The sequence below is a fragment of the Triturus cristatus genome, chromosome 4_2 (genome assembly GCF_964204655.1).
Source record: "Triturus cristatus chromosome 4_2, aTriCri1.1, whole genome shotgun sequence".
Classification (NCBI taxonomy): Eukaryota; Metazoa; Chordata; class Amphibia; order Caudata; family Salamandridae; genus Triturus; species Triturus cristatus.
This window is the reverse complement of record NC_140586.1, coordinates 678844435-678858100: the sequence shown is the minus strand read 5'-3', so window position 1 is coordinate 678858100 and position 13666 is coordinate 678844435. Positions and strand designations below refer to the sequence as shown.

The following is a 13666-nucleotide window of genomic DNA, read 5'->3' as shown; positions in this document are numbered from 1 at the left end:
GCACCAGATCTTACATTGGAACTGAATTGGTGAATCAGTGTATAGACTGTGTTATGTATATTTTACATGGAAGTATTGTTGTAGTTAAGCTGTAACTCATACATTTTTTTCCACAAATTGGTGAATGCTCTGCTGGCACTCTGTCAGTAACACCATGTGATTCTTCTCCTGATCCTGCCATCCAAACCAGGGAGAGACACTGATTTGAATCTACAGCAGGCCTGATCGCCACTCTTCTTTCAGCATGCGTCTCAAGCTGTCCTCGGCAAAGTGGGACCAGTTTACTGACAGCGAAATTGGTACAGTGGATCAGATGCACTGTTCCATTACACGCCTGCCCTGAAGACAGACGCTGGTGTAGTGTTCAGCCAAGCACTGATGGACGAGGCGTGGCAGAACCACCTACCTCTGCATGCACTGGGATATGGCTAATGGGTCAAGAAGGCAACCATGCAGAAAACCTGCCATTCTGGCATTTTCCTTGTGGGCTGCAGGCTAAGGGGCTGCTTTCAGATCATGGGCTGCCATAAACCAGCCGTAACCCAACCAGGCCCTCATGATTCCATACTTGTCTCAGCCTCATTTTGTGTGCGGCTGGTTTGAACTTTTTCCCATAGCTGATTTTCGTTTCCAGTCTGGCCCTGCAGCCATGCTATTAGTCAATTTCACATGTATTTCCAAGATCATGAGGTGTTCATAGGTTAACATGTCGGTGAGGTGGTTGTGGGGTAACATGTTGGTGTAACACAAATCACCATAAATAAGTTTTTTTCCATTGGTGATCTAGCTCTGTTAGTGAAAATGACCAAACTAAATAAAGCCTGAGCATCAGTTGATCTAAATTAATTTTCCCTGTGTACAAATTTATTGAACTTGAACCCAGGACTTTAAGGGTTCTTGAAAATACTTCCCTTCCTGTTTCTTGGTTGAATTAGACTGGCCAGGAGGTTTATACTACAGTATATCACTTACTATCCTAAACAAGCATTGGCATAGCCAATAGGTCTCGCTTTTGGGACCTTATAAGTGTTTAGCCATGCAACCGTTGCATAACTAAATACTTATAAGGTCCCTAAAGCGAGACCTATTGGCTATGCCAATGCTTGTTTCTGTTTATTACTGCTCTGTAGTAATGGCGGCGGACGGGTGCCACCATTACTACATAGAAGTAATAAACAGGAAAAAAAAACTGGCTCCCGGAGAACATCAAAGCGGTCGCGAAAGTGATCGCGATCAAACATCACAGCGGCTGTGCGGCCGCGAAAGTGAGGCGCGTGCGCCCGCGCACATGCACTGTAGCTCTAGGCTACAGTGGTAGCACTTTTTTGAGCCCTCACAAAAAGTTTCGCATGCGCTTGTTCAGGCGAGACCTAAAAAGGTTGTTCAGTTCCTTTCACGGCTAATCCCCAGGTTCGTTGGTCACATGAGGATGCCCGCAGTTCTGGAAGTCCAATAAATATTAATGTGTTGCAATATAACACTTACTGGTGTCGTTCTGCATTACTCCCCCCACCTACATCTTTAATACTGATGATGCTCCTATAATGACGGTACAATTATGCTTTCGACACAGACTAGATAAACAATATCCCCAGAGTGTGAAGAGAAAATCTACCTTCTAGTGAGACTTCAAAGACATTAGAAACTATGTAAAGTCTGAGACATTCCTGCTGCATAATGCTTTCTGTATTACCAGCTTTGAAGTGTAATTAAGGAGTAGTTAGTGGTTACTAAGAAGTCGTTCTATCCAAATTGATTGATACATTTGTTATCTGAAAAATGTGCAGTGATATTAAACAGCATAAGCCTGTTAATCCGAAATTATCTCAGTCATGAGTGATAAGAAATACGGGGAGTATTATATTGAATATAAACTAACAACGTGCCCCTTAAATTTGTACATCAATTAATCAATCAGGGAGTTTTAAGCACACTACTCACCTGTGAGGGTCTCAAGGTGCTGGGGGGGGCGCTCTGGTCAGTCGAAGAGCCAGGTCTTTAGGGTCTTCCTGAAGATGTGCAGGGTGGTTGCTGGTCTGATGTCGATCAGGAGCTCGTTCCAGGTCTTGACCGCGATGTAGGAGAAGGTTCTTCCGCTCGTTCTTGCTCTGCGGATGTGCGGGGGTACAGCGAGGGCGATGTCGGCGGATCGGATGTTCCTCTTGGGTACGTGGAAGGAGATTCTATCGTTGAGATATCGGGGGTCCGGTGTTGTGGAGGCATTTGTAGGCGCGAGTGAGTATCTTGAAAGGTACTCTCTTCTCGACGGGGAGCCAGTGGAGTTTACGCAGGTGCTGTGTTCGTGTCAAGGGATGCCAAGGACGAGTCTGGCTGTAATGTTCTGTAGTCCAGTCTGCTGGATATGAGTGCATGGGTAACAGTCTTCCTTGATTCGAGGGGGATCCATTTGAAGGTCTTTCGGAGGATGCAGAGGGTGTTGAAACAGGTGGAGGTGACGGCGTTGACCTGTCGGGTCATGGAGAGGGAGGAGTCGAGTACGATGCTGAGGTTTCGGGCGTGGTCAGTGGGGGGGCTGCCGAGGGCGGTGGTCCCACCAGGTGTTGTCCCATGCCGAGGGAGAGGGTTGAGGACGGGGACCTCTGTCTTGTCCTAGTTGAGCTTCAGGCAGCTGCTGCTAATCCTGGATGCGACGTCCATCATTCCCTCCTGGAAGGTGAGTCTGGTGGTGATGGGGTCCTTGGTGAGGGAGAGGATGCGCTGGGTGTCATCGGCGTAGGATACTATGCTGAGTCCGTGCTGTCTGACGATGGCGGCGAGGGTGGGCCATGTAGATGTTGAAGAGCATGGGGCTAAGCGATGAACCTTGGGGTACTCTGCAGTTGATTTCTGTGTATTTGGAGAGGAAGGGTGGAAGTCTGATTCTTTGGATTCTGCCAGTGAGGAAGGAGCGGAGCCAGTCGAGGGCTGTTCCCTGTATACCAGCGTCGTGGAGTCTGGCGGTGAGTGTGCGGTGGGTGAGTGAAGGCTGCAGAGAGGTCGAGTATGATAAGGGCTGCGGTGTGTCCATGGTCGAAGAGGGTGCGGATGTCGTCTGTGGCGGCGAGTAGAGCGGTCTCAGTGCTGTGGGTGCTGCAGAATCCGGATTGGGAGGGGTCGAGGATGGAGTTTTCTTCTATGAACTTTGTTAGTTGGATGTTGGTGACTTTGGCCGTGAAGGGGAGGAGGGAGATGGGTCGGTAGTTCTTGAGGTCTGTGGAATCTGCCGAGGGCTTCTTGAGTAGGGATCTGACTTCTGCGTGTTTCCATTTGTCGGGAAAGATGCCGGCTTCAAATGTGGCATTGATGGTTCGTCGTAATTCTGGTGCGATGGCGGCGGCTCTGTGGCGGATTTGTGCGAGGGGCAGGGGTCCGTGGGGGCTCCTGAGTTGATGCCTTTCATGGTTGATGCGGTGTCTTCGGTGGTGACTGGGGTCCAGGAGGAGATGGAGGGCTGGCTGGCGTTGCTGGAGGAGGGAGCGGTTTCAGAGTCAGGTGTCTGATTGTTGAAGATGTCGTAGAGGCCCTTGATTTTCAGATGGAAGTAGGAGCCGAGCTTGTTTTCGAGATCCTGGGAGGGGGTGATGTCTGTGGTTTTGCTGGAGGGTTTGGTGAATTCTTGGATGATGCTGAAGAGTTCCTTAGAGTTGCTGGAGTTGGCGAGGATCGTGTTTTGGATGAAGGTCTTTTTGGTGGATCTGATTCTGTCATGGCGTTTTTGTAGGTGATGCGGTCTTCTGAGAATTTGCTGTTTCTCCAGTTCTTCTCGAGACGTCTGCAGGTGCGTCTGGATTCTTGGTGGTCAGTGGTGAATCAAGTGGCCTTTCTGGGGCGCTGTTGGTGGAGGTTACGTAGGGATGCAAGCTCGTCTGCACAGTTGGTGATCCATCTGTGGAGTTCTTTGGCTGCAAGGTTGGCGTCGGTCGAGATGGAGGGGGCATCGCCGTTGAGGGTGGAGTTGAGCCTTTCCTTGGTGACCTTGCTCCAGTTCCTTCGTGGAGGGCTGGGTGCAGGTTTGGGCATGGTGGGTTTGTTGACATGGAGGTGGTCCGTCCAGGAGGGGTTGCGTGGTGTGGCTGAAGTGGATTTTGTTCCCTCCTGCGAAGATAGGGTTGAGAGTGTGTACTGCCTTGTGGGTGGGGGTGGTGATGAGTTGTCTCAGTCAGAGGTTGACGAGGTTGTCCAGAAGGGTGGCGGAGTCTGGGTCGCTGAGGTTGTCGAGATGGAAGTTGAGGTCTCCGATGAGCATGTAGTCCATGGAGGCGATGGCATGTGGCACGATGAGGTCAGCGATGGAAGTGGTGAACGCAGTTCGAGGTCTGGGAGGTCTGTAGGCGAGGGTGCCTCCTAGGGTTGTTTTAGGCCGGTCTCAGTCTGGAATTGAAGGTTTTCGGTGGTGGGCAGACTGTCGCTTGAGCGGGAGTTCGTAGGCCGGAGGGAGCTCTTGTGTGCGATGGCGAGTCCTCCTCCTGGGCGGTTGGGTCGGTCCATCCTCTGGATATTGTATCTGTCGGGGTGCTGATGTCGGGGTGGAGGTGGAGTTGGTCCAAGTTTCCGTGAAGAAGGCGACGTCTGACGAGAGGGTGTAGAGTAGGTCCCAGATCTCTACAGCGTGTCTGTGCAGGGAGCATACGTTGAGGACGGGGGGAGAAAGGTTGGCGGCTATCAGTAGACGGTGATGTTTCTACTAGCTGGTGTAGTCCTGCCTTGCTGGAGAGCACTGTGACTCCATACTTGGCTTCACATGGGGCTCGGTTTACATCCCATCACTGTGAAAAAACACACACTCGCATAGGGACATGTCCTCCATATAGCAGAGGTTTTCAGAGAACCTATGTTGTAATAGAAGCACCAGTGGGACATGACAGATCTTAACAACTTATCAAATACAAAAAGGATCGAAGGTCCTCGTCGAGTCAATAAACACAGGTAGTGGAGAAATAAACCTTTGTGCGTGACAAATCTAGCCTGCTCGCTGCTGTAGAGGACTATCATTATTGGACAGCAGAAGAAAGGAAACAGCTTGCTCAGTAGCCGCAGAGGGGGACCAACACCTCAACCACTACAGGCCACTACCTGCTTCACACTACTCCTGGTTCCAGTGCTACATTGTGCCTGTCTTCTCCAGAAATAGACAAACTCGTTGTAAGGTGCTTCATAGAATGTTTCACTGCAGCATGTAATTGATTATTTTGTCACCAGCAGTCGCAATGTGTGATGTTATGTTATTGGACCCTTTCCATGCATGATGTTGGAGTGTCAACTAGTTAAAAGATTGTTGCCCAAAGTGTGTGGATAATTCTCAGTGATTACATATATTTCAATTACTCTGAATGTATTTACCTGCCACTGTCACTATACAAACATACTTTTAGTATAGAAATCAGAGAACGCAGACTGGTCCTTCTTGACCTCAACACTGTAAAGTATATGTTGGCTTTAGGGGCCCTGGCAGTTCACAGGTGACTTCTCTTTCTGATATTCAGCCTTCAATTATTAGACTGTGAAAGTGGTGCTCTCTCCTCATTATGTTACATTCTTGTGATTATCCAAACTCTGTGTAGGTAACAGAAATCTCAATTTATGAAAACACCCTTAAAATTCATAATTGCGATAATTTTGACTTTGCTAGAGTTCTATTGATAATGGTCCTTTATTTTTTCTTTTAGAGAAAGATCACCGGCAAAGTCAGGCAGCTGTTCTTTAAAATGGACAACTGAAGAGAAAAAGCTTTTTGAGGAAGGACTGGTAAAACTTGTATATAATTGTTTTTGTTTTAATGTTAAATTTCCATAAGGCGTTACATTCTGGGATTACTTGAAAAGTTCATTGCTGGGCTGGGCTTGTTATACCACACTAGTAACCTCAATATTTACCTTAAAATCAGGTGTGTGTGAGAGAGTGAAATAAGCCTGTGGTCAGTACGATCTAGGGCTGAAAAAGTAGAAGTAGGGGCCAGATACATTAAATACTCTTATTTACTGTTTCTGATCATTAAAATGTTATTTCCAATGGACTAAACCCATTTTGTAAGTAGGCAAACGTTTAATGACTCCTAAAATGGGTTTCCAAATTGTTGCTGAATTGCATTTTGGAAGAGACATTTTGTGAGAGTCCCTTTCAAATTGCGAGTTGGTACCATATATGTCAATGGATTGTGACTGGAAATCCAGCCATAAACCATTGAAAACCAACTTGACTCCCTCGTGGGGGTGGTGACTCATTCATAAAAAGAAAGTGGTCCCCTCAGAACCCCTTCCACTCTCTGTGAAGTGAGGTACAATTTACCGAGATAGATGGCAACTTTCACTCAAACTTTTAAAATAAGGGGAAAAAATGAATCAATCAATATCTTTATTCGGTAAGATAAAAATAAACCATAAAAGCACATAAATATCAAATAGAAATCAATATTATCAAAAGTGTGAATACAAGATGACATTTAATCAAAACAATTAAGAATGTGATCACCAAGTTGATTCACCAATTTCATCAAATATATAATTTAAAAAGAGCATAAAATAGTTTTCCATAAAATGATCATTAACATCAACTACTCACATGTCGCTGTTGGCAGTGGTTGAGCTGGAATAGTGCAATAGAGGAGAACAAAAACCTCAAAAGGGGTCTGCCGTGTACTCCCATTGAATCAAAATGGAAAAAGGGACACCTCTGTCTAACTCCACTATCAAATGTATGTTAAGCAAGCCAAGACATAAATATAAATCAAATGGTTAGCATTCTAAAGTTTTTCTAGCCCGAGTGACTGCTTTCAGGTAGTTACAAACTAAGTGGTTACATGTGAGTTTAAAAACTGTATGTGGAGCAAAGCTACTCTACACTGACGAAAACCTAACTTACGTAGCAAAGGATTCAGAAAATGCTTACGTGCTAAGCTATAAAATCTACAAAAAAACATAAAATGCAGAAGTGATTGAGTGGATTGATTATCGCAGGGGCAGATCAATTCTGCATTTCCCTCTGGGTCTGGGGGATTTTTAAAACACAAGGACCAGAAAATTGATCCTGCTCTGAAACGAAAAAGAAGTGATCGTTCCCACCTTGTGAAAAATAAAGACAGGTACACCGCGGGTTCGACTGGGAGTAACTATCTGCAGTAATCAAAAACTGAAGGTTTTGCTAACTATGTTTTCAATCTAATGTATGCACAGTACTGCATAACTGCTGCTTTCACCTCTACCTTAGCAGTTTTAGCAATAGTGTTAGGTGTGGTAAACCAAGCAGATAAACCAAGGGTGACCCGTATGTAGCTTAACCAAGGGATATGAAATATATATACATATCTGTATGTGTCTGTGTGTAGATTATATATATATATATATATATATATATATATATATATATATATATTACCTACTGGTTTCAGGCATGTTATAGTTAGCGGAAATTTTACTGATAAAAAACCAATGAAATTCCCCCGTTATAGTTAGTGCAGGCAACTATAACTCACGCGACCGCAATCTTCTGCTGATGACATATGTGTCTTTATGAAAAAAAAATATTTGTAATATATGTATATCTAAAAATGTATGGAAGAAGACATGGGCAAATAAGTGTCTAAATACAGTATTAGCATCAGCAGAGGATTGCGGTCGCGTGAGTTATAGTTGCCTTCACTAACTATAACGGGGGAATTTCATTGGTTTTTTATCAGTAAAATTTCCGCTAACTATAACATGTCTGAAACCTATGGTTTTTTCAGTGATTATTATCTACTGGCGGTCGCCAGTAGATAGTTATAGTTAGGATCGTGTTTCCATAGGAAATCTGAAAATTCTATTTTGAATAACTTTTGCGCCAATTGACGAATCCTCGCGAAATTTTCAAAATAGGTGGGGCGCTCCGCTCCTTCCCTGAAAGTCTCGGGGGGATTCGTCAAGCTGGGGCTGAGAAAAAGGGGGGGTCCCAAAACGCGTTTTCCCCATGCATTTTTCCATAGGACCTTTAGTCCAAGGTACAGCCCGAACGGCTGAACAGAATTACTTGAAATTTGGCAGAGAGGTAGTCCTCAGGTCAGGGATGTGCCTTTTGCAGGTCTGGTGTAAATCTGTTCAGTATTTCCTGAGAAAATAGCATTTAAAAGCATATCAATATCTATACGCACGCACCGTGCGAGCACACTAACGTGCGTGAGCGTAATTCTGATTCTGATTAGGATTTGTCAATCTGCGCCAAAGTTATTCCAAATAGAATGTTGCGGATTTCCTATGGAAACACGATCCTAACTAGAACTATTTTTTTTTTTTTTTTTTTAAATTTATGTTATAAAAGCAATCTCAGACATGGGTGGTCTGCTGATTCTTACAAGTCACCATGCCCATGATTGTGACCAAGCAGAATAAGTCACAATTTGCAATATACCTAATGAAATATAATTAGGTTGGTTGGACTGTAATTTACTTAGATTCTAAATGTTATGAACTGACCTATTAGTACATAGATCATTTTACAAAATTAGACACTGGTTGCAAATTGCAATTACTTTTTGTGGCTTTTATCTTTTGTACATATGGGTGTGAGAAGTTGGCCTGGTCTAAGGGTAGGGTTGGAACCCTGTTTTAATCTCCTGGAGGTACACAGTTGTCTCATCTCCTGGAAAGTGAATGCATCATATCTAGAGGGAATCTGTCTAGGATTCTCCTCTCCTGAGGGAGTATCAGTGTGATCTCCATTCAGGGACATGATTCTAGTGAGGGTGTGGTGTGTGCACCTACCTACACTAGTTGTATCTACTAAACCTCTCTAGTAGTTGTAGTCAGGGTGTGCTAGGCCCTTCAACCTACAACAACTAAGTCCAGTAGGACTTAAGTATTTATAATCTATGTTATATGTACCTAAACAATATCTGTGTCATCTTTCAATTTAGTATCTCAAGATTACAATGGTATTACAACAGCAAGCTCAGATCCCACCGGTGCGACCAATGTGAGAAGTTGGCCTGATATATGATGTCACTAATTCTAGTGTACACCTTGTATCAGTCAAAACAACCCTTATGGTGATTGGTTGTAAAGTCAATCTTATAGACCAGCTATCCTAGTGGTAGCATGGACAAGATCAGTCTTAGGCTAAACTCTGAATGGCATGTGAAGCCAGCTGTTATACCAGATGTAATCCCTTGAATACCAAATGAAAGGACACCACAACAGATATATATATATATAAAATAAAGTGTATTTATTCTAGTCAAACCCTCAGCACTCTTTATGAGATTTGAGGTAAGTACAACACAGTCTTATTTAAGCATACATTAAGTCACACAGGTAAGTAATACAGTTAGGCCCTAGGGGCCACGCAAACCATATACTAAGTAAGTGGTGTAAGGACCACTGTCACGGAAATAGGGTAGGCCTAGGGACTGCTGGGGCTACACTATACTACCCAAGGTTAGGAAGTGGGAGGCCCACGGGATTCAGGTCCAGAGTGGAAACACTCACGCGTAATGCGTATAATCGATAGAAATAGTACAGTTTAGAATTAATAAGCTTTAGGACACTTCTGGAGTAGCTAGGAAGTCGAGTCTTGAGAACTAGACACTAGGATAGTCAATACCCTGATGAGCACCGGAGTACCCAAGTTACCTAGCCCCCGGGCTGCGGGTGCATAGGTGTGAACTTGCGTCGGGTTTCATCGTCGACTCCTATGGATGCCTGAAGGAAAGATGCTGACAGGCAGTCATTGAAGAGTGTCCGGTGGATCCCCAGGCCAGGATCAAGAAGGAAGGATACCTGCAAGCAGAAGGGACAGAGTCTGGGTCACTAGCCAGTGACCACGTGGAACCAGGAAGGAACCAGGCGATGTCGGGAGATTGCAGGTGAAGAGGTGAAGCTTGTCGCAGCAGCCACGGGTACCAGGAGACGTCGAGGACGACCAGGACCAGGAGGCGAACTGTCCCACGAAGGCTAGTGCTGTCGGCGGCGTCGAAGTCGAACTAGGACTCACCAACCCTTGGCAAGCGGAACCCATGAAGAATGGAGGACTTGCTTCTGGTGCAGACCAGGAATGTCTGGGGTGCTTCTCTTTTACAGAGGAGCAGGAGCCAGTCTGGAGAAGCCAAACCAGCAGTGGAAAATTGAAGGTGTGTCGTCGCAAAGATTACTAGCCAACGGGCAAGCAACCGGACAGACGCGGCAAGCAGGAAAATGCAGAAGGGCCCCACGCAGGACTCGTGGAGTGTGGGGGGCTGATCTTCGGTGCAGATGGTGCTTGGGGTTGGGGCTTCTCAATCCCCGGTGCACAACCTCGAGGGTGCCTCAGAAGCTGCGCTGGAAGATACTCGCCACTTTTCCCAGGTAGCCGGTCCCACGTCTCTCGTCGCTTCCACGGATCTCAGCTCGGCTGTGGATGTGGATCAGGGTCGGAGAAGTCTGGAAGTCAAGGCTCTGGTCAGGCTCTGCAGTCGGTCCCTCGTAGAACTTCAGCAAAACAAAGGGTAAGTCTCTCGATGGTGCCTGTTCGCACAGGGTGACCACTCCATAGCCACAAGGGAGATTCTTCAGTCTTCTTCTTTCGTCGAATGTCGAAGGTCCAGAGTTTCTGTTCAAGTTGCAGGTTCAGGATAATCTAATTTAGCAGGGCCCAACTAGCTACTAATATACTGGGCTAGTGGGCTGGGCTACCTGCAAGGTCCCTCCTATGGGTGGGACCAGGAAGGGGGGTGGCTACACCCCCTTTCCTTTGTCCAGTTTCGAGCTGGGGCTGGAGTGCCCCAGCACCGGTTTGAACTGGACTATGCATGGAGCACCTTGTGTGCCCCAGGCATGTCTCATTCCTTTCAGCCCTCCCTGCCCCAATACACTAAAGTCTGTCTGGGGAGGTGCTAGCACCTCCCCAAGCAGGAAACCTATTGTCCAGGCCTCCCTGGCTGGGAGGGCTCCCAGCAGCAGGAGGTCAGACTCGTGTCTGTGGCAGCAGCATCCATTTTGTGATGCTGAGGCTTTGGTGACAGTTAAACAGCAAAACAGGATTTTAACATGTCTCTCCCTCTAGAAGGGAGGAATAATATCCTCATCACCAGAAATGGTATGGGGGTATTATTCCAAAGTGTTAGACACCTTACACGACATGTTTTGATAAAGCCAAACCATAGTTACCATAACCGTTTAAGATTATAAGGCACTTTAAGAGTATATGGTAGGCTTTATCATAGAACAGCTATAAGGACATGGTTCCGAAAGCTGCAGAGAGGCTCAGCTCATGCTAGAGCACCATCTCACATGTTACCAAGCACTCTGCCTCCAGGATTGTTAATGCCTGCCATAGGAGTGGCTGATAGGTACACATGTGTCTGTATTAAGGGTAGATATAGGTATACTATATCTAAGCAAGGGGTGATTACACGACCTTGCCCCAGCTGAGTGATCAGCCAGTTGTGTCTGATTGGAAGGCCAGACCATGGGTGGCATAATACATGCTGCAGCCCCTGGGAGGCCCAGGGTACACCTATGCCCTGGGTACCTAGGGTACACTGTACAGGGTCCAATAAGGTGATCCTTACCAATTGGGTATGTACCTAGGGTACATGGAGTCCATTTTAAAGAGAGAGTAGACAGCCTGAGACCCTGAGTGGCAGGATCTCAGGCCAACTAAGTCGAAAAACCAGCTAGACACTAGGCAAAAAGTTGGGGGTAACCATAGTCAGATATCCACCTTCCTACAATGGGTTTATGTGTTTTGTCAGTATTCTCAACTCCGCTTTATTCTTGGAAATGAGATGACATTGAAGGCTAATCTGTTATAGTCAAAAGGAAGACAAAAACAAAGCATTGCCAAAGGTCATGTCTTCTGGCTGCTGTGGAAGGGGCATTAGACTCTGAGACTACTGGTATTGGGGTTGGTGATAAATAGCTACACAAAGTATCATTAAAAAAACAAAATAATTCACTGAATAGCATTATGGTTAGAAACATTGATCAGTATCGTCTCAATATTGTAAATAAATCCAAGAAAAATCTTCAGTTGAAAGGGTGTTACAGTAACCATTTTGATCCTGAAAAGCAGGAATATTTGTCTATTAAAGTAAGATACACTTCGGTAGCTTTTCCAAGTGCACTGCTCATGAATTTACTCAGGACATCAGTTCTAACACCATCAGAGGCATCACTATTGATTTCATGTGGTGGAATTCTTTAAAATAACTGTGACGTAGGACCTGGATGCTTTAGAAATCTACTTGTCCCATTAAAAAAAAAATGATTTCTATTAAGGGCACGGAGGCCAGGATTTGGCTTTCCTCACTTTAATTCATCCAGCAGCATTTAAGATGTAACATCTTTTCCAAACAAAACTACATTTCCCATGAGTCCTTGGCAAATAGAACACAGTTCATCCATTCGGAGGGCTGGAGCTCCCTATAATGTCTTCACCGACTCTCTACCCTCCTCTTTCTTCCTGTGACACAGCCTGATTATCCCCTACTTCCCTCCAGTTTACTAGCAACCATTCCTGAAAGGAAGCATGAGACTCCGATCCAGAGAAGAGTTGCAAGCAAATAAAAAACCAATGCATATTAATACAAGGTATCAAAGAAACAAACATCAAATGTAAATGCACATTAAGCACCTTCCCTGCTCATAGAATTCCACCTAATACATAGGGTGGACTAGAAAAGAGATTTGAAAATATTGGGAGGGTTAATTCTCGCCTCTGTGTCCTTAATAGAATTGAAACTTTCTGTTACCTTAGCTAGGACATTTTTCATTCTATGTCAGGACCTGGAGGCGAGGATTAGGCTAGTTCAAATCTTTTCCAGCACTTGGGTTGCCAGATTAGACACTGGTTTAAAGTAAAACCTATTAAAAGTTGAGTCTGAGGACCAAACCCCTGCTTTGAGTATATCCTCCAGTCTAGCTCCCAAAGCAAATGCTTTAGATGCCATGGCACCTCTCACTGAATGGGCCCCAAAACATGAAGCCTCAATCCCTGCTTCTTGCATCACCCATCTGGTAATCGTAGGGTAAGAAACTGCCTTATGAGGCCTGGTAAGAGCAATCAACAGTTGTCTCTCGCTATGAGGACATAATTCCTCCGACAAGGCTTCATACAACTTAAACGTTTTAACCACACACAGTTTTGGTACCTTATGAAATGAAGACTAGGACACAATTCTTGAAATGCATTTCGTATGCCTAGCAATGTGAAAGGAAATCCCCTCCAGGGTGAATACTCTACCTGTCATTTCCAGAGCATGAACGCCTGACACTCTGTGACATGAAATTAGACATAGCAGCATTGCTAATTTTGTAGGTACTTGTCAGAAGGCCAGGATTTAAAGAGGTTAAAAACTCTGTTCACATCCAACAATACTGAATACCTGGGCTCTAGGGGCAGCAACAGTCTATTACCCCTCAAAAGTTCGCATACAAAGGGATGTTCTCCCACTGGGTGGCCGTCCACTGGTAAGTGACTGTTAGACCCGGGATCCCTGGTTGGCTGAGGTAGGTACCTTAGGCCAAATAGAGACCCTAGTTTCCACATCAGGGAAAGGAAGGACACCTTCTCAGATAGCCTCCGCTCACCCCCTCGGTAGCTTGTCATGAGCAGCCAGGCTTATCTTCAAGGCAAATGTGTAAAGTATTTGCAACCACGCACACAGCAACCCAATGATGACACCACAAATGGACTCCACACGAGTTTCATAAAAACGAGT

The 13666-nt window shown here is 45.4% G+C and overlaps 1 protein-coding gene across 4 annotated transcripts in view; it reads left to right on the top strand.

Moving 5' to 3' along the window:
* Window positions 1-13666, top strand: part of MYSM1 (Myb like, SWIRM and MPN domains 1) — a 298882-nt gene that overhangs the window by 94525 nt on the left and 190691 nt on the right. For all 4 annotated transcript variants that reach the window (XM_085602494.1, XM_085602497.1, XM_085602495.1 and 1 more), the window contains one exon: window positions 5667-5745. In XM_085602494.1, the coding sequence (XP_085458620.1) occupies window positions 5667-5745 (79 nt within the window). The remainder of the gene's footprint in view (window positions 1-5666; window positions 5746-13666) is intronic.